The following is a 23,757-nucleotide window of genomic DNA, read 5'->3' on the forward strand; positions in this document are numbered from 1 at the left end:
TTTTTTTAATGTCAACGTCTATGAATTATATTGTAACAAGAAGTAAAACATTCTCTAATACGGTAGTGATAGTTTCTTGACCAAAGTTACATGTTGAACACAATCTAAGGGTTTGGGTAGGTTATAGAAAATCATTCTAAAGTTAAGGTTCCTAAGGCATGTGATTAGCCAGGCTTCGCTGATATTCTTAATAAGCTATATTTACGCTATATATTGCGACGATACATGCGTCGGTAGTCTAGAAGAATTATTATCTATGAAGCAGATTATGTCTGTTAACACAGAGTAAAAATCTTTTTAAAGATCAGATATCTTTCTAAAGAATTACCAGAATTAAAAAGTGATTACTGTAGATCAGGAAATCCACCACTTTGAAGACAACTATTAAATATTCTTGCAAGTTAAGATGAAATAACATTAATAACTAAATTTGTCACAATAGGCTATTTAACAATGCGAAAAATAAATTGTGAATGATTGTAATCAGTGTATATTATGAGTTTTAAAATGGTTATTTACTAACGAAACTTGAAAATAATACTTAATTTATTCAAAAATCAATAAATTAAAATGCATTTTTACAAACGTTTGTCACGTGACACAAAACGCTCCTGATTGGCCGGGCTTATGATGAAGTCACTTTGTTGTAAACCTTGCTTTTCTACTATATGTACCACATTAAAATACAGCAAAGTGACGTCACCGACCCCATTGCAGCGCCATATTGTCCAAGTAGCGTTTTGGCGCGCTATTTAAATTTGGAATTTTTAATATGATATTTTTCGGCAAATATGTACTAGAAATAAAAAAAATCTACTTTTACTGGGTTTCTTAACCTCTACTAAATAATATAAAATGGATTTTAAAAACCAGTCAAATAGCCTATTATAGAAATACCCCACAGTATGGTAGATTTCTTAATAACCAAAACCTATGACATAAATGTGAGCAGGAGCGTGCAATGGTAAAGATAAGGTTTCTTATACATTACATTTTCTTTGATGACTCTCTTTCAGTCATAATGTCTAGGGGTGATGGTGGTCACTTGTTCTAAGATGGCACTTTTACCTATCTGTCTAACTATACTGTAGATAAAACAAACCTTCACATTATTTCCATACCTTATCATAGATAGATAAACTTCAACCCCTTGAAGAGAAACATCATTAACAACAATTATTATATTTGCCTTTTCCAGAGTCTTCTATCTTACCTACAGATAGAATTTTATGAGCTTACTATACACTTGGAAAAAAATAATGAAATGATACCAACTGCTTAGAAAAATTATGCTGAAAGAAAATTAATAAAATGCTCTTTTCACAAATTATTACATTTGTTCTTAATTGAATATTGTACTGAATAATTGGATAATTATTTCTTTTGGATTTAAACATGCTGTATGGTATGCCATGGGTATTAAATTTAAAAAAACATCTATATTTTCATGTTTACTGTATATTTAAATCAAAACTAAGACAAAATAAATCCTAAATTAAAAGCTTTATTTAATCATCTAGTATATATCTCTCGGCTTCTTCCTTGTGTATGGGAATTCTTCCCTCGTGTGGTATGGAGCATATGGATCTTCAACATAGTATTTAGGTTTTTTCCAATACCTAGTAACCATTTTGTCCAGTAATGTATTTTGGGTTCCGTTACAGAACACATGTTGTCTTAAACGTCTTTTCTGCGGGGGAGATTTCTTCCATAATCTCTTGTGTCTACCAATTTTAGTTCTGATCCAACCACCCCAGTGCAACCTAAAGAACCTCTTTACTACTGCTTTAACAGTCTTCCTTTTTCCTTTTTTCAAGCTGAATTTAGTGACTGTTCTTACGGGAACGACCAGATTCTTAGATATATCTAATATTTGTTTGTTATTTACTAAAGATCCACTTGGTAAACCAGTAAATGCAACAGTATTATTTAATTTTAATGTAGAGAAACATCTCGGCTGAATGGAGATAATTCTAGATGCGTTGCAATAGTAGGGTAATGTTAGTGGTGGTATTCGTCGAAAAACTGAAACAGAATGAAAATATAACCTCAAAATTGAATTATAAGAAAAAAAAATCCAAATTGACTATAACATATGATGAGCTACACTGAATTTTTCGTATTAACCTGATATTGCACAGCGAAGCATTTTAGGACATTCGTTCTTTATTTATAATAAATTATTTCCGTATAGTCGGAAAATTGAAACTAAAAGTAGAAAATAATTTTTAGACATACGTCATTGTCAGATTAACACAGATAATATAAATAGAATAATAGAAGGTAAATGCAGTTACTATTATTGTGACCCCAGCGAGGATACGGCCATTCAAGTCAAGGAGTATAATATAACAGCTAAATTTTAATATAATGGAACTGTTGGAAGCTGATACACCTATTTTGTGGGCGTTTATATTGGTATTCCTATTTCTGGTAATAATTATTAACATAGTTATTATTTCATTGATAATTGCTCATTAATATTATAGTTTTTTTTAATATGAATTTGGAAAAAAATATATGTACTAACGATACTACAGATTTTCATATAATGACGAAAACCTTAATTTGTATATAAGCTGTTTTTATATTTTGTCTATGGTTAAATAAGAATCCTTCTTGCTTTTGACAGCCCGAGTGGAATAGAATCAGTGCCGAAAATGTATAGATTTTCAAATCATTTAACCAATCCTAATTTAGTTTTGGTATGTATACGATTTTTATGATATTTAAATATTCAAAACTGTAGAAAAAGTTGTAAAATAGTTTTAAAGCTTCCTTGTCTAATTAACGCTACTTGTATAATATGTTCTTGTTTTTAGTTTAGTTGCGGTATCTTTTTTATCTTTCAGTTAATTATATTTGTGAGATATTTAATGTTAAGACCTTTCTATGTTTTTTCATAATTGAATCATGTAACACAACAAACTTTGTTATTGTTGTAGCTTACATAACAATCCGTGGACGTCATTTTTGTAAATAACCTATAATTTATTAGGGATACGAACCGTCAATGACAATCAGCTGAGATTTGACTTTTTTTTTTATTGTTATTATTAGGTAGAAAACTTACTGAATAATAATGAATATTTAGAAGAATATTTACATAATACACTTAATACAACTAAAAATAATTATATTATTTAAGTATCAATTGGATATAAAATATTAATTTTTATCAATAATTCAAATCTTATAAAACAGCCCATACTATAGCTTAAGTTTGTTAAAAAACATATTAAGTACTTCAATATAAATTAAATTATGTTTTACATAAATAATTTCTCTCATTTGAAAAAAAAAAACTATTTCTCATTTAAAAATTTCTGTTCTACAGGTTAGAAAACAAATAGGGGACGGATCATGTGCGGCACTGATAGTTATGAGAGCTCCGCGCCGGCGATATGCACAGATAGATCAGGACAGACCCAACAGAGAAAAACCAAAATCTCGTAAACTCTTTTGGGGGACCGTTGGTGTTACTGTTTTAACCGGAGCAGCTGTTGTCTATGCCAAGTATGTTATCAGAATACTAAGTATCATATTGAATTATAATTGAGTCTTTGCTTGTACTTGCAATATACAGAAATATTGTAATACTTGCACAGTGTAACTTTAAAAGAGAAAAGATTTTGTGCTTATATGTCTACAATCAGAAATTTATAATAACATTATATATTAAATACTACACAAATCTTTTCAGACAGTCACTGTATCTACTAGTATTTATTTTACATATATAACCATACAAGTATTTCATAAACATCAAGGCTGAAGTTGTTTTGCTTATTTTTAATAATGGGGATACATCAGTGCTTTTTATTTTTATTGTATAATGCATTAATGTGCATTAAATCTCTCTAACCTATATCTACACTTAATTACTATTGCTTCTATAACAATATACACATTTTAAAAAAATGTGCTTCTCGGAATGCATGACTGAAGTGATTATTTATGAAATGCTGTATACTTAAGAGAAAAGAAAGGCAGAGTGAATGCTGCTGTAATATGTTACATAATGAAAGAAATTTATCCTATAATAAGAAGTTATCACTTCAAAATATATGTACTAATATATGTGCAAGCATATGCAGGTGGGGTTAAGAGCTTTGCTAACTTGCTGGCAATGGGTGGTTTAATAATTACCAAAATTTATAAAGTGCTTTTTCAGTCAGGCATAACTATTTTTTGTTATGTCTAACAACAATATACCTAATGCCTAAAACAATACTTAGTACCATTTTATTTTTGAGATTTTTTTCAAAATATACATATTGAGTACCTAAATTTAGTTAACAAGCAAATCAACTCTTAAATTATATAATAGTGAAGATTATATTTGTTATAATTTAATAGTATGGAAGGATTGGGAACCCTTTTTATTGATTGGGATTTTGTGAATTTTACTCATCCGTTTATACAATTTTTTTAATTTGCATTCTTTAGATCCAGCCCAGATGCGCGCAACTGGTTAGAATCAAATGCCCCATGGGCTAACGATTTAGTAGCCCTCGTCTACCAGGAGAACACGACATACTGGAAGTCCACTGTTAACCAGTTCAATAAAGCTACAACATCAATTAGCAACTTTTTATTTGGAAAGGTAATTATTATATATACTTACTAGCTGTACCCGCGACCTTGTACGCGTTTGAATTTAATAATAAAAAAATATTGTTGAAGCCTATGTTACTCCTTGTTATATCAGTTATCTGCTTGTGAAAGTCTCGTCAGAATCAGTCCAGCCATTCCAGAGATTAGTCGGAACAAACAGACAGACAGAAAAAAGATGTAAAACTTTTTAATCAACTAATAATAAAAAATTGCTTTGAGTAAAAAAGGACTATTTTAATATTCCAAACAGACACTTCAATTTTATCGTATGTGTAGATAATACACTTGTTTATTTATTAGTTATCCTTGAATCTGTATTGCCTTAATAACTCATGGCAATAGAAAATAGTTCTATCAAATAACTACATTACATAGTAAAACAACGTCACTTAATGCTGTCTGTCTCTGTGTATCTTTTAAATTACGAAACGGATTTTGATGCGGTTTTTTTAATAGATAGAGTGATTCGAGAGGAAGGTTTTTGTATATAGTACATGAACAATGTAGTAAAGAAACACTGATAATTTTAGAAGTTTCTAATGTGATATTGTAAATAAACAAATTCTTTAGTATAGTTGTTATTGTTATTGCATTTATTGAAACTCTGTTATTTTAATTTTTACAGGAAGGTGTTTCACCACTCGACTTCAAACAAAGGTCAGAACAAGATATAGAAAAAGATGCAGCCAAGGACTTTGCAAAGAAGACCTATGAATGTGAGTCAATAATGATTTTGTTTGAATTTTGGTTCGCTTATAAAATTTATTATACAATTTAATAAGTAGAAGCTAAAATAATAGTACATAGTATATTTTCTTATTTAATATATCTCACCAAAAAAATAAATTAAGATTGTGTTTCAACCCATTTATAATCCGAGGTAATTCTTTTCATGCAGCATCGGATAGAAAAGTTTTTTCTGATAAAACTAGATCCAAAGGTAATACTTAAAGGTTAATTATATATAATTTTATGTGTCTCCTATTTGAAAGTTGTTAATAATTACTTTGTCTATATTATTTAGTTTTTCTAAACCTGCTATTAGATTACAATTTATTTTATTCGAAATATGAACAAAATGACTTGAGATAAGATTACAATATATTGAACATTACAATATTGTGAAGTGGATATAGTATAGTGGATAGAGTCGTGATGGCCCAGTGGATAGAACGCGTGCATCTTAACCGATGATTGCGGGTTCAAACCCAGGCAAGCATCGCTGTTTCATGTGCTTAATTTGTCTTTATAATTTATCTCGTACTCAGCGGTGAAGGAAAACATCTTGAGGAAACATGCATGTGACAAATTTCATAGAAATTCTGCCACATGTGTATTCCACCAACCCGCATTGGAACAGCGTGGTGGAATATGTTCCAAACCTTCTCCTCAAAGGGAGAGGAGGCCTTTAGCCCAGCAGTGGGAATTTACAGGCTGTTGTTGTTGTTATACGTAAACATAAGTAGCGAATAAATGATTATATTTTACACTTACCAATAGCCAGTTTGGCTTTGCTGGCAGCCTCTTGAGCTATTTTGATTCCAATGCGGGTTGCTGGAAGCAACCCGCATTGGAACAGCGTGGTGGAATATGTTCCAAACCCTCTCCTTAATGGAAGAGGAGGCCTCATCCCAGCAGTGGGAAATGTACAGACTGTTACTTTACTTTACAATTTTTTTTATAGAGGTATATGATATTTGAAATCAGTTTACATACTAATGCAATGATTTGTCTTTTGACAAATGTTATGCACTTCACTTCACTTAATCCAGCTATGCGAATGTCTCAGGTTAAATTTATCTTATAATATTGTCAAATGGGCATGTCGCAGTAAATGTTCTAACTTTCTTCAAAGTAATTCTACCTTAAAACATCTTTAGTTTGATAAAACTTGAGCATGTTAGCCTGATCATAAAAAAAATTACATCAGAAGATTTAATGCCTATTCAAACTATTGTATACAGTAAACTTCTTCAGAAGAGTGACAAGGATGGTATTATATGTTCCTATTTCCTTCAAACTATATTAACTAATCATAGATTCATCATGATCTTGATGATTGATCTTTAAGACACTAATAGTTAAATCACACTTTAATTCACAAGTTATAAAAACTCTTTTAAAAGGAACTATTTTCATAGTTATGTATAGTAGGACACAATTTAGATGTAGCATCGGAAAATGTAATGGAATGAAATTAAAACCGATTACTGCCGATTTACACAACCAATAGAAATAGCTCCCTATCGCGCGATTCGACGCTATTCGTCGCTATATATTCACGCGTCAGAGAAAGCAAGTGCATGTAAATCGACGCGTCAAATTGACGAATATATTAGATCATATGATATTACAAGTTATTACGTTTGTGTAAAGATCATTTTTGCATGAGAAATATTGATAATTGGGTATAGCGTTCTCAATTCGGATGTGATCGGTTTTACGAATTTTGCCGATGCGACATCTAAGTTGTGTCGTACTATAATTAATATTAGAATATTTATAACACCACTGCATCTCACTTTCTTCCTTTGAAACTTAAAATGGGTGTTTATGTAATGTAGAAATGTTTAGTGTTGCACTATTTTAGTTTAACAACTAACAAGTATCTCATTTCATCTCTAACAGTACCGCCACCGACATTCCAACCATTGTACGTGGAAGAAAAGAAAATTGAAACTCCTGAGGTTCAAACACCAGGTTAGTTAGCCTTCTAGATCGAATTACTAAACGACGATTGCTATACAAAGGGTTCCAGAGATATTATTGTAAAGAAATGTATATGGCAACATTTTTTTTTTTGTAGTATATGTAGCCAGACCGACAAATAGGCTGAATAACTCAAACTCAAATTCCTTTATTCAATATAAAAGCATTACAGTTACTTATTGCTGGTCAAATTAAGATGATAAGTGGTGCAAGCCCGTCTGGGTGGGTACCACCCACTCATCGGTCATTCTACCGCAAAGTAACAGTACTCAGTATTGTTGTGTTCCGGTTTCAAGGGTGAGTGAGCCAGTGTAACTATAGGCACTAAGGTCATAACAGCTTAGTTCCCAAGGTTGGTGGCAAATTGACAATGTAAGGAATAGTTTATATTTCTTACAGCGTAATTGTCTATGGGTGATGGTGACCACTTACCATCAAGTGGCCCTATGCTCGTCCGCCTACTTATACCATAAAAAATAATAATAATATTAACCGTGCCTTATACTGTTAATGTATTACAATCTAGCTAGCATAGGTGGTTTAAGTGTCACCAGAGTAAGTACATAAAAGTCATCTCTTGTGCCTGTAGTTATCCTGGCTCACTCAGCATTACTTAACAAAATACCATTATTGCTGTTTGTTGGAGAATATCTGATGAGTGAGTGGTACCTACTAATACATTGACAATACGGTAACACTGTTAATTTTAGAATTTTCTAATGTGATGTCATAAATAAAAAAAATCTGTAGTATATTTTGTACATATCAATATTACACCCGTGCGAAGCCGGGGCGGGTCACTAGTATTTGATATACATAAAAAAAGTTAACTTACAGTATAATTTTAATGAAACAATTTATATATATCTGCAATTTGTATCCTTTAATTTTTAAGATTATTGCTACTTCTAGGGACGTTTTATGTAATAACACACACTGACCCAATTAGTTTACTGGATCACTAACAATTGTTTATCATGATACCATTATAAAATGTCTTGTTTATTAAAGTGCACTTAAGTAATTGTATCACTTAAAATTAATATTTTCCTTCACCATCTATTTCGTTAGTCTAACTTTTAACAAATTATGTTTATTAATTATGAACTATAAACTCTCGTGTGAATAGCGATGTGATTTTGCTGCGCGAATATCTCTTTTAAGTGTACTTGAGGTTACAATTACTTACATAAATGATAAAACAATTTGACAATGTTTCATGTTTCTGAGTGTGTGCGTGCGGAAATGCGTGCGTGTATGCGTGTTTGCGTGCGCGTGTGTGTGTGCGTTCGTGCGTGTGTGTGTATGTGTGTTTGAATGAGTATATAAGACAGAGATTGATTCGTGACCCTATAAATCAAATGACGCATCGATAAATCTCAATTCTGGACGGAAAATGTGAAAGCAGACGCGTTCCAAAGTTATCTAACTAATAATACACATGGTTTAATAATAAAATTGTTTAATATATTACCAGCTACCCTCGTGCAAACCGAGAAATGCGATCCTCAGAGCCCCGTGCCGATAAAGATAACGAAAGACATGGTGGAGCTGGAACAGGATATGCACGAGAACACCAAGCTGGCGGTCGACAACTATAAGAAGGCGACGCAATCGTGTGCCAATTATAACAAGGCACTGTTCAAGGTCAGTTGTTTACGCATGCGTCGAATGTTCTAGATAGATATCGCATATGCAAACTATTTGGAGGTATAGCACGACACAACCTAGATGTAGCGTCAGCAAATTCAATGAAAGCGATTACTGCTGATTTATACAACCAATAGAAATATCTCAGACTAACTAGAATCTCGCGTTAGTTCAACCCGAGTCAGTAAGTGCATGTAAATCGACGCGTCAAATTGACAAATACATTTGGTCATATAAGTTATTACGTTTGTGTAAAGATCATATTCACATAACAAATAAATATTGATAATTTGGGATAGCGAACTTAATTCTGATGTGATCGGTTTTACGAATTTTGCCGATGCTAATTCTGAGTTGTGTCGTATTATAAGCTCTTTCATTTGATATGATGACGAAATTCGGCTTACCTTTAAAAACGTGTTTAAGGTTTAATAATATTTATTCTAATACGAATTACATTATTTTACTGAAAAAATTATAAAATCTTAGCATAAAAGTATCAACAATAGTATAATAAAAAGCAATCAAAATAAATATGTAGGTTGCAAATCATAACAAAAACACGATGGTATATTACGTAACAGTTAACGAACTTATTAAATAAATAAGTAAATAAATTAACGAATTTATTTACTTATTTATTTAATAATTACGCTAACAATATACATGTTAATTGATGGCTTACACAACATCCAAAAAAAGAAAAACAACTTCTGATATGTACATCGATTACAAGTGTACATAACATTCATAGTGTATCGTGTCAACATATTTGTTTAAAGTTGAAATTAAAATATATTATACAATTTAAAAAAAAATTACCTATGCTATCGTCGTTTATAAACATAATAACTAAATAATATAACAGAAAAACAAAAAATAAAGAAAACAAAAAACAGTTAAGTCCTAATTGATACAATCACGCCACGATAGGTTTATTATTTTATATTAGATACATTCGTCCATAGAGCCTGGTACTTTAAATAAAATGAAACTGTTTGACTGTGAGTACACATAACACGCAATCTAAGATATTATCTCATGTGTATATCGTTTCATTGGCTCACTTCCCCTTCGTAATGTAAATATTGTAAATAAAAAGACTGAATCTTTATTAACATTAAATGCTTAAATATATACAAATATGAACTAAAACTAGTTACTGTATAAATCTTGACCGCGTGGAATGGTGGCAAGAATGCTAGCAGCATTTCCCCGTTGAATCGCAATTCCGATCCTCTGGGCAAAAAACGAACCACCCCTCCTGTCACCAGTGGAGGCAATGAGGTGTTATACTTTTGATGAAGGTTTTTGCACCACGACTCCAAGGGACAAGCGTTTTGTAAATAAATATGTATAACTTTATTTCTAGATCGTTGAGTCTCCACTGGACGACTTGGATAGGAAGCATTTCTCTGCTCTACAGAGCGCGCAAAACGAACGCAACAATACCGTCAAAATAGCTCAAGAGGCTGCCAGCAAAGCCAAACTGGCTATCGGTAAGTGTAAAATATAATCATTTATTCGCTACACATGTTTACACATAAAATTTATTAAAAAAAATCACGAAAAAATGCCGAAATCCTATCCTACTAATATTATAAATGCGAAAGTTTTGGAGGATGTATGTATGTTTGTCACTCACGAAAAAAGTACTGAACGGATTTTTATGAAATTATACGTCAAAATAACACATGGGCTAGAATTTATAATGATTTTATGTCATTTGGTGATAATATAACGATACATTTCAAGTATTCGTGCGAAGCCGCTATTATTCAATAATTTAAATGATTCCTCTGTGCTTTGGTTACTCTGTAACGCGACATGAGTAATGCAGGCTCTACTTACTATTTATTTATAAGTGTTGTAATAATTGAATTACAACGTACAGGTTTATTATTCAGCAAATGCTGGTCTAAAGAGTTTTCATAGGATTAATCTAAATGCCTACAGAATTGATACTGTTTAAAGTAAGGTCAGCATACGCATTCCCAAAAGAGATACAATTGTCTACCAAATTTATAACACTGAATAGTTTGTTTAAAATTGCTAATCTTATGATCTATCAATGCTACTGGTTTTTTCGGATTGGTAACCCATTTTGTATGAGTAAGATCATACTAACCTTACGATCTATCAATGCTCCAAGTTTTTTTGGATTGGTAACCCATTTTCTGTGAGTAAGATAACACACTGTAAAAATAACTCTCCAATCACAGGGAGAAGTTTGATAACACATCTTTGCCTTGGGAACCAAATTGGAATCTTGAATTTGTGCAAGATCATACACTGTAAAAATAACTCTACAATCACAGGGAGAAGTTTGATAATACAAAGCTGTCTTAATAAGCGCTTGTTTGATTTTAGGGTTTCCATGGAATGTGATGTAATAAACAAATGTTGTCCCACAGATACTCTGGATCGTATGATAAAAGCAGGCGTCCAAGCCCCGCCGGAGAGTGTCGCGGCAACTAGCCGGTACATTAAACAGTTCAGAGCAGATCTGAATGAAGTTGAGACTGCGTACAAGGAATGCTACAACAAAGCAGTACTCAGTGACAAGTACTGGAACAAGGTAGAACGTTCAAACATTTATTTAAAAGAGGTTTTGAATTATTAAAAATTTACTTGGTGGTAGGGCTTTGTGCAAGCCCGTCTGGGTAGGTACCACCCACTCATCAGATATTCTACCGCCAAACAACAGTACTCAGTATTGTTGTGTTCCGGTCTGAAGGGTGAGTGAGCCAGTGTAACGACATCTTAGTTCCCAAGGTTGGTGGCACATTGACGATGTAAAGAATAGTTAATATTTCTTACAGCGTCATTGTCTATAGGCGATGGTGACCACTTACCATCAGGTGGCCTATATGCTCGTCCGCCAATCAATACCATAAGAAAAAAATATGGGAGTGCTATACTTTGTAAAGATTTTTTGCTTGTTAAAGCAATTATCATTATTTATGATATAGATTGTTGTGTAAAAGTCCCGATGATACCGATTAGCTATTTATTAATATATCTGTCTGTTTTTTGTACTTAAACTATCTATACTATATTGTAAGGAGTGTCATTCCTACCACACCATCGTATAGTAGGACACAACTTAGATGTAGCATCGGAAAATGCAATGGAATGAGAATAAATAAGAGAAAGCAAGTGCGTGTAAATCGACGCGTCAAATTGACGAATACATTAGGTCATATGATATTACAAGTTATTACGTTTGTGCAAAGATCATATTCGCATGAGAAATAAATATTGATAATTTGGGATAGCGTACTCAATTCGGATGTGATCGGTTTTACGAATTTTGCTGATGCGACATCTAAGTTGTGTCGTACTATACCTGCTACTGGCTATATAATATATGTGCGATTCCAAGACTAGAGCCACTTATCATCTCGTGCTAGACGGTCGTCATGCTGTCGGCACGTTAGATAATTAGTATTTCGCTAATTGTTATTATTGTCAGCCATTTAGTGTAATAAAAGTAATGGTTAAATTTCGATAAAACATAAAATAAGCGTGTTTTGTCGGTACATTGTTTTTTTTTTTTAAATAAATTACCACTACTGATTCTTATAATATATATTATTACTTATACATATGTCGGATCGACAGCGACATCAGTACAATCGTCAGACATCATAGGGGCGCATTACAAGGGTGATCGAGCAAAGAGGAAACCGCGAATACAGGAACACGTTTATTCTACGTTTAAAGTACTTAAGACACTTAGTAGGAATTCAGTATCACATTGTATCACACTTGGCAACGAAGCGAGTGACAGTTCGTAGGATGGAGGTACTGATCTTAACGAGAGTGGAATCGTAAGTGAGACTTCTCTGAGCGCCTCCACCGGGCAGGCTCCGTCGTAGCGCGGAGTTAGTCGCGCCGTGACGTCACAACAGTGCTGCCGCCTCGCGGGATTCGTGCCGCGCTTCGTTACGCTAAGGAATTCATGACCGTCTCCGACATATATATTATACCAGCGACCCGACCCCGCTTCACACGGGTGCAATGCTGATACTAATTATGTCTAAATTATCAGTGTTTCTTTACTATATTATCCAATTATATACAAAAACCTTCCTCTCGAATCAGTCCATAGTCCAGTCTGTAAGCAAAGGGTCTAAATGGAAGAAATTTTATTGGAATTTATTTCACTACTTTAGATCTAAATTTATAAGCAATCCAAATGATTTGTATGTAACTGTTCCAGGTAGAAGCAGCCCGTATGGCCTACAAGGAGGAACTGCAAATGTTATTCCCCGGCTTAGACCTCAGCGCCAGGCAACTTGACATAAAAGGGGACACCGACCTGCTTCTCATGTACACCCTCAAACAGGTCACTCTTATAATATATCTTATAATATTAATAATATTAATAAATCCTTCTTGGGGCAAGGTATCCATTTAGTAAAATTCCACAGATATTTTTAACTTTGCCGTCTCGTAAATTCAAATCGTTTATAAAAAATACATTGGTTAAAAAGGCGTATTATTCAATATAAGATTTTGTAGATGATAAACAAGGCGTGCATTTAATACCTGTTGACTTCCAGATAGGATATATTAATTTAAATAATTGTATTAACTAACATGATTGTATTTTTTTAAAATGTTGAAAAAGAGTAACTACTGAGTTTCTTGCCGGTTCTTCTCGGCAGAATCTACTTTTCGAACCGGTGGTAGCTTCACTTAATTGTTAAATGACGATTCAAAAGTGCTTGTAAAAGCTCACTTGAATAAAGTTTATTTTGATTTTTTTTTGAATAAATAATATTTTATTTAATTAAATATTATATAGATGATAAAAAAGCATAGACGTAATGCTTGTTGACATTAATAATATGTTATATATGATTGTTTTTAACTGACATAATTTATTTTAAATGTCGAAAAAGGTTAACTACTGAGTTTTAATGAGTTATTTATCAGTTGATGTTGGTAGAATCTACATTCAGACCCGGTGGTAGCGTTATGTTTGATACAGTATTGTAAAATGATAATACCAAAGTGCTTGTAAATGCACATGATTAAGGAATATTCTGTTTGATCTTCGCTTTGTTGAGAATATTTACATACTTTATCCTTTCTATATTCCAATTTGTAAGTTTTAGTATAAATAAAGTACCAGTTTAATTAAAAACACAATAAGTATGAACTAATAATTTTTATACATATGAAATATAAATTGTTTTGACAATGTTAGTTTCTATCAAACAAATCGCTTTCCATTAGATGGACCTTCAATGGTATAATAATATATGGTAAATAATATAAATTTCAGATTCAATATCTGCAAAATGAAATTGCTGAGTTGCAAACGTTGAGAGAGTTGAAAATCAACAGAGCAATTGAGTGTAAGTATGGATTATTTCTCAGAAAATAAACGAATAGATTAAGACTTTCCATAAAATTTCCTGTGTTGTGTGATAAGACCGCTATATTGTGCACTAATAATAGTTCTCGATAACAGTTTAATTGACGTTTGTTAAAATGTTTTTTTTTTTAAGTTCGCAATGAGTGTCTGAGATTATTCAAGCTCTGGATCAATTACATCGCGTCAATTCGATATAACATTTTTTGTCCTTTCTATTTTGTATTTGGAGTAGACTACACATACATATATAATATAACTTTGCCGACATTCATAACTCGTTATTTTCCGTAGGTCTATAATATAATTATTTAGTCCAGGACCGATTATGTAATGTCACAGCTTTTTTTATGGCATAGGTTGGCGGACGAGCATATTGTCCACCTGATGGTAAGTGGTCACCATCGCCCATAGACAATGACGTTGTAAGAAATATTAACTATTCCTTACATCGTCAATGCGCCACTAACCTTGGGAACTAAGATGTTATGTCCATTGTGCCTGTAGTTACACTGTAACGTTTATTATCAAATAAATATTATTTTCCTTTAACATACGCAAAATTAAAGTATGTTTAAAAACTTGAAAGCCAAATAATTAAAAATCTATTTTTGTTAATTGAATGCGTTTGTATTTATTATTATTAATAGAGAAATATAATGTCCCCAGGCCACGATGAAAAGGCAATCATCGAAGCGAAAGTCGAAGATACGATCAAGAGAGAGAGATTAGAGAGAGAAAAGGAATATCAGAAGAAGGTAATGTTCTTTTTTTATTTGGACTTAAAACAACAGCCTGTAAAGTCCCACTGCTGGGCTAAAGGCCTCCTCTTCCTTTGAGGAGAAGGTTTGGAACATATTCCAACACGCTTTTCCATTGCGGGTTGGTGGAATACACATGTGGCAGAATTTCTATGAAATTTGTCACATGCAAGTTTCCTCACGATGTTTTCCTTCACCGCTGAGCACGAGATGAATTATAAAGACAAATTAAGCACATGAATCAGCGGTGCTTGTCTGGGTTTGAACCCGGAATCATCGGTTAAGATGCACGCATTCTAACCACTGGGCCATCTCGACTCGACTGGACTTAAAGCTAACTCTAAAAAATAACACCCTGTATATCTCCTTTTCTTTATGAAAAGATGACGTCATTACATACTACCCCAGTTATAATTGTTCATCTAAAACAAAAGAAGATTCAACTGTCATTTCGTTCATCGCCACCATAGACAATTAAAACCCAACAAAATACGACAAAGCATTTCCTGTTTCAGAGTTTGGAAATCCAAGCGGAAGCGAATAAGGCGCTTAAGGAACAACTGAAGAAACAATTTGAGATTCAACAGGAAGTCCTGCAAGATAGACTCGCTAAGAAAGAAAAAGAGGTGAGTTAATTGAATATCTTAATATATATTTAGATTGTACCCTAACTAAATTCCTTTTTATGTTTTATGTGACTTTTTTATTTAAAATACAACATCCACAGGCTCGCAGATGCCCGTGCTTTTTTTACATTTTATATTCAATTACATTTTGGCGTTTTATATTTTATACTAAACATCAGCAGATCTTCGCTGGAAATCATTATTGTCGTCTTCTTGGGAGACTTGGCCCACACTGATATATATATTTTTTTAATAAAATATACGTAATCTATAATAAATAATATATAATAAAAATAATATATAAACTATAATAAATAATATATAAATAAAAATATATAGCAATGTATGTGTAATTCGCGGCCTCGGCGACTCTGATGTCGCGTTTATGTATAGATGTGTTTTGTTTTATGTGACTATCAGGGTGATGTTACTAATATACATATATGGAAATGGGCTTTTTGACTGGTTTTTTAAAATCCATTTTATATTATTTAGTAGAAGGTAAGGAACCCAGTAAAGGTTGTTTTTTTTATTTCTGGTACATATTTGCCGAAAAATATCATATTAAAAATTCCATATTTAAATAGCGCGTAAAACGCTACTTGGACAATATGGCGCTGCAATGGGGTCGGTGCCGTCACTTTCCTGTATTTTAAATTGTTTACAAGAAAGTGACTTCATCATAAGCCCGGCCAATCAGGAGCGTTTTGTGTCACTTGAAAAAATGCATTTTTATTCATTCATGGATTTTTCCTTTTTTATAAATAATAATAGGTTATTTGACTGGTTTTTAGAATCCGTAAATATGTGTTACATATATTAAGAATAGCAAGGTAAACAAGTAAGTGACTTCATCATAAGCCCGGAGGAGCGTTTTGTGTCACGTGACAAAAGTTTAAAAAATGCTTTTTTATTTATGGAATTTTTATAAATTAAATATTATTTTCAACTTTCGTTAGTAAATAACCATTTTTAAACTCATAATATACAACGATTACAATAATTCACAATTTTTTTTTTGGATTGTCAAATAGCCTATTTGAACTCTAGGGCTAATGGATATTAATGTTAAAGATAACATATCATTTGTCGCAGGTATTGGGTAAATTCAGTCGTTCAGTGTCAGAGCAAGTGGAAAAGGAACGGGTCACATTCAAGAAGGAGCTCGCCGCCATGGCTGGGAAACTAAAGGCCATTGAACAAACGCTTAAGAGTAAGTTTCTTTTATTTCTGATCACTTAGTAGGTTTCATTCAATCTGGCTCAAATTGAGTTTATTCTAATTTAACTATATGGAATAATAAAAACATTTTAAAAGGTGATAATATTACTATCACTTAATTATATATCAGAAGAAATTTGGAGGAAATAATTTTAGAAATAACTTTTATAATACATAGTTTAATTCAAGTAAGAGCAAGACCATAAGAATTGTGTTAGGACCTCATGGGGTCTTAATTTATAAGGTTTAAATTAATTAAGTTGTGATATTTCAAATTGTCTATATTAGGTACCGATGGCACTCTGATGTACATGGTATATATTAAGAAAAGTATGAAAACTTTATATATCAAAAACAAAAAAAAAAAATATGTCATAAAAATATTAATTCTAATAACTAAAGTAGCGACACGCTATGATGGCCGTTTCGACGTTTGCCCGCTCATGAAGTTTCGTATTTAATAAATAATTACATCAAAGGAGCAAATTGTTGTTCTTTATTGTCAATAGTGACGTGCAGTTAGTCATAAAATTTATCGAATGTGATTTCTAAACTACAAATATTTGGGTACCGCGAAGATAACTTTTATTTTTTCTTTTTTGTATCAGTTTATTTCTTGTATGTAATGTGTTTATAAAGTTATTCAGTCTAATTCCAATTTTTGATTTAAATTGATTTCGTTCGAATATATTACTCAAACTTATTTTATATTTTTTTTATTAAACCTTTTTAATCAGATACTACTTGCAACAAAATCTTGAATTAAACTACATACTTGCAAAAAAACAAAGATTCGAATATATTATATCGATAATAAATTTACATTTCACATCACTTTTTTAATGTGTCAAAACGGCCATCGTATCTTGCCGCTAGTATAGTAAAATTTCTAGTAATTTGTAATAAGAATGATTCGTATCAGTATAGTATGTATGGCAGCAGCACTATAATTACCAATTTAGGTATTGAGATCAATTAATTTATTTTTACTAACACTATATGGATCTATGTAAATTATGGTCTGAAATAGATTTAGACGACCCCCGTAGTCGAGTGGTGTGTACACCGGTTTTCATGGGTACGCCACTCCGAGGTCCCGGGTTCGATTCCCGGCCGAGTCAATGTAGATTATCATTTAGTTTTCTATGTTGTCTTGGGTCTGGGTGTTTGTGGTACCGTCGTTACTTCTGATTTCCATAACACAAGTGCTTTAGCTACTTACATTGGGATCAAAGTAATGTATGTGATGTTGTCTCATATTTAAAAAAAAAAAAATGATGATTATTATTATTATTATTATAACTTGTGGCTCCGTTACAGTGCGCTCGAAGGCTGAGGCGGAGGCTCGGCGCTCGCAGTCGCTGTGGGCGGCGGCTGAGGCTCTGCACGCCGCCACGCGACGCCCCGCCGCTCGCGCGCCCCTGCGCACCGAGATACGCGCGCTCGAGGCCGCCGGTGAGCACGCGCGCGCTTTCCACCAATTACAGTCACCGACTGACGTCACGTCGACCAATCACGTGCAACCTCCCCGCACACTGCGCCCAATGCGCTGCAATATCGACCAATCGCGTGCAAGCGTCGCGTGGCGGCGTGCAGAGCCTCGGCCGCCGCCACGCGACGCCCCGCACCGAGATACGCGCGCTCGAGGCCGCCGGTGAGACCGCGCGCGCTTTCCACCAATTACAGTCACCGGCTGACGTCATCGAGGCCAATAGGCGACAAGCCTCGACTCGCCGACCAATCGCGTGCGACCGCCCCGCCCACTGCCACCAATACGCGTCAAGTGTCAACTCACCGACCAATCGCGTGCAAGCTCCCCGTGCCCGGCGATTTCGTTCCTCCGAGGAGATCTATATTGTATACACGACTCCTGTTGACGCGCGCTTTCGACCAATTACAGTCGCCGACTGACGTGAGCGAGGCCAATAGGCGACAAGCCTCGACTCGCCGACCAATGGCGTGCAACGTCCCCGCACACTGCGCCCAATGCGCGTCAAGTGTCAACTCACCGACCAATCGCGTGCAAGCTCCCCGTACCCGGCGATTTCGTTCCTCCAAGGAGATCTATATTGCATACACGACTCCTGCTGCTTACTATACTTGACATAAACTAACCTGGGTGGATACTCACTGATCTCATGTCCTACCGCGGAAAAGCAGTATTTTCTATTCTTGAGTCCATGGTTGAACGGTGATTGATATGTATGTACAGACACAAGGGACCTAACATCTTAGTTCCCAAAAGTTGATGGTGCATTGCCAGTGAATTTATTTAGTTATTCTTTATTGACATTAGAATGACCAAAAGGAGTTAATGGGTGTTGACAGCACGAATTAATTTGAAATCTTTATAAATTCAGTTTTTAATTGTCATTACAATCATGATAATTTTCGAATCAAATAATTTCCCTATAATATTGTCAAAGATAGACCGAAAAAGACATAACTATTGAGCCATATCTGAATATTCATCTCGGCTTAATTACTGAACTACCCACCTTTACCATTTTATTTCTGGTCTCAGTCACTGTGACAAAATTTACAACTTATCTAGTATACATATAAGTAAATCAATGATTTGCAAAAAAGTCCCTTTAATAGCATATCCAAGAAAAGTAAGTCAAATGACCATACGAATAGGCATAAGGTAAATTGAATTATAATTATTTTATTGTCATAAAACATTTTACAATTTTTTTTATTAGGCAAAGACGACAAATTAGTTCAGACTGTATTGAAAGGCATCCCCGAGGAAGTAAAAGAAAATGGAATCATGACTGAAAAGGCGTTACGAGAAAATTTCGATAAGGTAAAAAAAATACATATAAGTAACATACAAAGTAAACACATATAAGTATATGTAGTAGCAGACCCGGTTGATATTGTAATTTATACATTATAGTAATTTTTATATTATAAATACAAATATTTTAATGATATAACACGCATCGCATCGCATCCACTCCATTCATTTTGTTTATCAGATATTGTTTTTAAAAAACTATAATCAGTTTGGTTTTTGTCGTAGTTGGAAAAGACAGCGGTGAAAGTAGCTCTTGTCGGCCGCGATGGAGCCTCCCTTCCAGTCTACTTTCTGTCATGGCTGCAGTCTAAATTACTTTTCCAGAAGGTAAGCCTAAAAAACATTTCATACAAACATTCATACAAACAACCTATCATTAGTTAATTGATTCATCATAATACTGCCCTTATCCCAATTTTACTTGAGGTCGGCGCATATCATCTTATTCTATACTTCTCTATCTGACATCATATCCCAAGTAACATTCTTTCCAGTCATATTATTTTCCACACAAACCATCCATCGTTTCATTGGTCATCCACTTTACTTAGTTAATTAGGTATATTGTCCTTATTAAACTTTATATATTATGTGTTTAATTTAAGTGCATTATAGCAGATATATTTGGAAATAATTTATTTCCTACCTCACTCGACACAGAAATTCGACAAACTCAAACTTTTTTTTACCTCGTAACTTTTTACTGGGTGGACCGATTTTGATAATTTTTTTTTTGTTTGAAAGGTAGTGCTTCCCGTGGGGTCCCATTTTTTTTTTATTTTTTTCCAATGATGGTATCCGTATGAAAACGACATAAGTCTTAAATTTGCATTATGTATATGCGCGACAAATAGGTGAATAACTCAAAATCACGTTAACCAATTTTGATGATTCTTTTTTTATTATAAAGGATATACTTTAAGGGTACTTTGGTTTGGTAAGGTTCTAAGCACAGGATCCATGACAAATTAAGGGATCGGGAGGGAACGGAACAATTCTGAGGAGCACGTTAGCGATACTCTGTCGAATCTTTTATTTATAGGTTATTTGGATATTTGACTCACCTTCCGGAACGTGGTTATGTTCATGTAATTGTCATAATCGAATATTATAATCAACTAGCGACCCGCCCCGACTTCTCACGGGTGCAATACTGATATTAATATACTAAAGAATTTGTTTATTTACGACATCACATTGCAAACTTCTAAAATTGTCAGTGTGTCTTTACTATATTGTTCATTTGACACCGGCTCCAAATATAACAATAACTATAACTACGTTATATAATCGTAAATCGACTTTTAAGTAGTCTAATATTTTTCATTTCATTTTACCTAGGAGGAGGACTCTCAAAAATATGTTAAATATGCAATTATTTTTATTACTTTTTAGTGCATTTTAATTTGGTTTAAAATACTGTTTTGTTTGAAGTCGGTTTTTCTTTTTGTTAAAATTTTTTAATACTTGACAATCTTATGGTACAGCGAATTTGTCTCAGCAGGACAAATGTATTTATGTAAAAGATGTAAGAGCGTCATAAAGTATGAAAAATAATATAATTAATCCTTGGATAGTTCGTGTATTGAAAGATAATGAATTTATTTTCAGTTTTCTGAAATTCCAAAAGATGAGCTTGAAAACCAGCCCACTGACTTCTCAAAATTGGACACCTTCGACATCATCCAACGAGCGAGGTGAGATATCGCCATTCCTATTACTGAACATTTGTTTGTTCATCTACAAGATGTATTGTACGACACAACTTAGATGTAGCATCGGCAAATTCAATAAAACTGATCACTGCCTATTTACACAACCAATATAAATAGCTCCCTATCGCGCCATTCGACGCTATTCGTCTCTATTGATTCTCGCGTCAATTCAACCCGAGAAAGCAAGTACATCTAAGGTCATATGATATTATAAGTTATTACGTTTGTTTAAGAACTTATTCTTATAAGAGATAAATATTGATAATTTGGAAGAGCGTACTTAATTTAGATGTGATGGGGTTTGCGAATTTTGCCGATGCTACATCTAAGTTGTGTCGTACTATACTCTATTCCAACCGTAAGAGGTGAAAAGCCAAAAACATTTGACACCAAATTGGCGCCATATTATTGGTCGGGAGCTTGATTAATCTATAAATTGCACTATGGATTCGTTATAAGAAAAAGTTGATATAAGAATTTTAAATCGTAATTAATAACAGCTTTAACATGCTTACGTGTACCCCGGGGCGCGTATTGCCCCTCTCTTCCCCTCGTACGATAACCCGCGCCCCTACGTCCGCCCGTAAGTGCGGTAAGATAGCGATCTTATATACCGGGAAGCTAGTCTAATCGACGACGACGACAGGGGTTGCTTCAATAAGTGATTGTTTCACTAAACATCATAATTAATATTAAGGATTTCAAGTATTGTCTTCTTGAGTACAGTTTTTTTTTAATATATTTATATTTTGTAATTCAAGGTACCACATGGATCATGGTAACTTGGCGAACGCTCTCCGCTACGTAAACCTGCTCCAAGGAGCGCCCCGCGCGGCTGCCAGGACTTGGTCGGAGGCGGCCCGCCGCCATCTTGAAATCCGACAAGCCGCAGAAGCCGTTATGGCGCACGCCTCTGTATCCGGCCTGCTCTACCTATAGATTATATAGTCTATGGTACGGGGTATTTGACTCGTTTTTCATTTCACGATGGAAAGTAAAATGTTAAGGAAAAAAGGTAAAATTTGAAATGTAGTTTTATTTCTACTGATTGATGTGACAGTTTGATAACTGATTTGTGTATTGTTTTCTATTATTATTATTTGAAGTATTTTTAATGATGTATTAAAGATATTCTGTCAAATACCCAGTTCTCTCTTTGACTTGATTGAGAGAGATTCAGTAAGAATGTAATTCGAAACTTAATTTAGACTTTTTCGTAACGATATAGTGTTCAAAATGCTATAGCATACATTGTTAACATACGTATGAAGCAAATAATATTTAACCTTATGTGAAAGCAAATAGAGTCCAAATCAAAATGGCTTAATAGTAGATTAAAAATATAAAATGTTTTTTTTAACATACTTTCCTGTTTCAACGATAAAAATCGAACTTTATTTAAAAGAGAATAAAGCTTAATTTGTTTAAACATAGCTCTTTTATTTATTTAACGTTAGTGTTATTCTTTTTAATTAGTTTTATTATCAGCTAGTTCCGTTAACGTTGTTTGATTATGTACCTTAAAGCCATACTCTAAGGTTCGAAATAAAAAATCAATTGTTTCTGCCACATACATGCATTTATCGACAAGAAAATTTCATCATTACCGTGTTCAAAAGAATAATTAAATATTAAATGCACTGTGGTTGTTTAGTGAGCTTTGTAAATATGAAAAATTGTATTTAATTTTAAATTAGAGAATGATTTATTTCATTTGGTTGTTTTATTTTCCCTTTACAATCGACATTGAACTTTATTGCTCAACCAATAAGGCTTCAAATGACAAAACGACGGTCTTGATTCCCGTGTTATGTGAATAAAAATATTTGGGGTTTTACTGGGAGTAAATTTAAGTAGAGCAGATGTGCGTACACTACAATATTACGTGCACAGTTAAACTATTTCTATGGCATATCAGCGGTATGTTCTGCATAAAAACAATCGGAGTTTTGAGCCGAATTCTGGTAAAAAAATTTACATCAAGTGTAGATATTTGATGACTACGTAATTACCAGTATAGTGTAATATATCTCTCACCTAAGTGCTATTGCATAATTGTTTGACAAACTGATTGACCTATGGGCCTTTTGACCTATTATTATGTGTAGGGAAAGTCAAATTAATAAAAAAAAGTTCATTTTATTTTATCATTACAGTTATAGACAAAAACAATATTTTGCTTTATAATTTGTAACCATAGACAAGGAGTTATTATTATTCTCTATAAGGAGACAAACAAGACTATTTATTATTATTATTTTATATAGGC

General features: G+C 33.4%; 2 protein-coding genes across 3 annotated transcripts; one reads left to right on the forward strand and one right to left on the reverse strand.

Annotated features, from left to right (window-relative positions):
* Nucleotides 1–1,438: 1,438 nt before the first annotated feature.
* On the reverse strand, nt 1,439–2,232 carry LOC124539725 (39S ribosomal protein L35, mitochondrial). Its single transcript, XM_047117067.1, has 2 exons — nt 2,128–2,232; nt 1,439–2,025 (listed from the first exon to the last, which is right to left on the reverse strand). Exons 1-2 carry the CDS (start codon nt 2,147–2,149, stop codon nt 1,517–1,519), a joined length of 531 nt encoding a protein of 176 aa, XP_046973023.1. The 5' UTR covers nt 2,150–2,232; the 3' UTR covers nt 1,439–1,516.
* A 376-nt stretch (nt 2,233–2,608) lies between these two features.
* LOC124539722 (MICOS complex subunit Mic60-like) lies at nt 2,609–23,201 on the forward strand. 2 transcript variants are annotated; one of them, XM_047117063.1, is made up of 18 exons: nt 2,609–2,705; nt 3,338–3,516; nt 4,450–4,606; nt 5,243–5,333; nt 7,246–7,317; nt 8,804–8,973; nt 10,349–10,475; nt 11,391–11,554; nt 13,202–13,327; nt 14,273–14,345; nt 15,032–15,120; nt 15,639–15,749; nt 16,845–16,962; nt 18,291–18,425; nt 19,676–19,779; nt 19,999–20,100; nt 21,385–21,470; nt 22,250–23,201. In XM_047117063.1, the coding sequence occupies exons 1-18, from the start codon at nt 2,661–2,663 to the stop codon at nt 22,425–22,427; spliced, it is 2,127 nt and encodes a 708-aa protein (XP_046973019.1). In that variant the 5' UTR covers nt 2,609–2,660; the 3' UTR covers nt 22,428–23,201. The 2 variants fall into 2 exon arrangements, with proteins under 2 accessions (XP_046973019.1, XP_046973020.1); XM_047117064.1 differs by lacking the exon at nt 7,246–7,317.
* Nucleotides 23,202–23,757: the final 556 nt, after the last annotated feature.

This window comes from Vanessa cardui, chromosome 23 (assembly GCF_905220365.1).
Source record: "Vanessa cardui chromosome 23, ilVanCard2.1, whole genome shotgun sequence".
NCBI lineage: Eukaryota > Metazoa > Arthropoda > Insecta > Lepidoptera > Nymphalidae > Vanessa > Vanessa cardui.

Excerpts from the sequence above, each read along its gene's own strand:
- LOC124539722 (XM_047117063.1), top strand. The coding sequence starts at position 2,661 with ATGTATAGATTTTCAAATCATTTAACCAATCCTAATTTAGTTTTG. Across the intron at positions 4,607-5,242 it reads GCAACTTTTTATTTGGAAAG|GAAGGTGTTTCACCACTCGA; the intron begins GTAATTATTATA and ends TAATTTTTACAG. Across the intron at positions 5,334-7,245 it reads TGCAAAGAAGACCTATGAAT|TACCGCCACCGACATTCCAA; the intron begins GTGAGTCAATAA and ends CATCTCTAACAG.
- LOC124539725 (XM_047117067.1), bottom strand. The coding sequence starts at position 2,149 with ATGCTTCGCTGTGCAATATCAG. Across the intron at positions 2,026-2,127 it reads GCTTCGCTGTGCAATATCAG|TTTTTCGACGAATACCACCA; the intron begins GTTAATACGAAA and ends ATTCTGTTTCAG.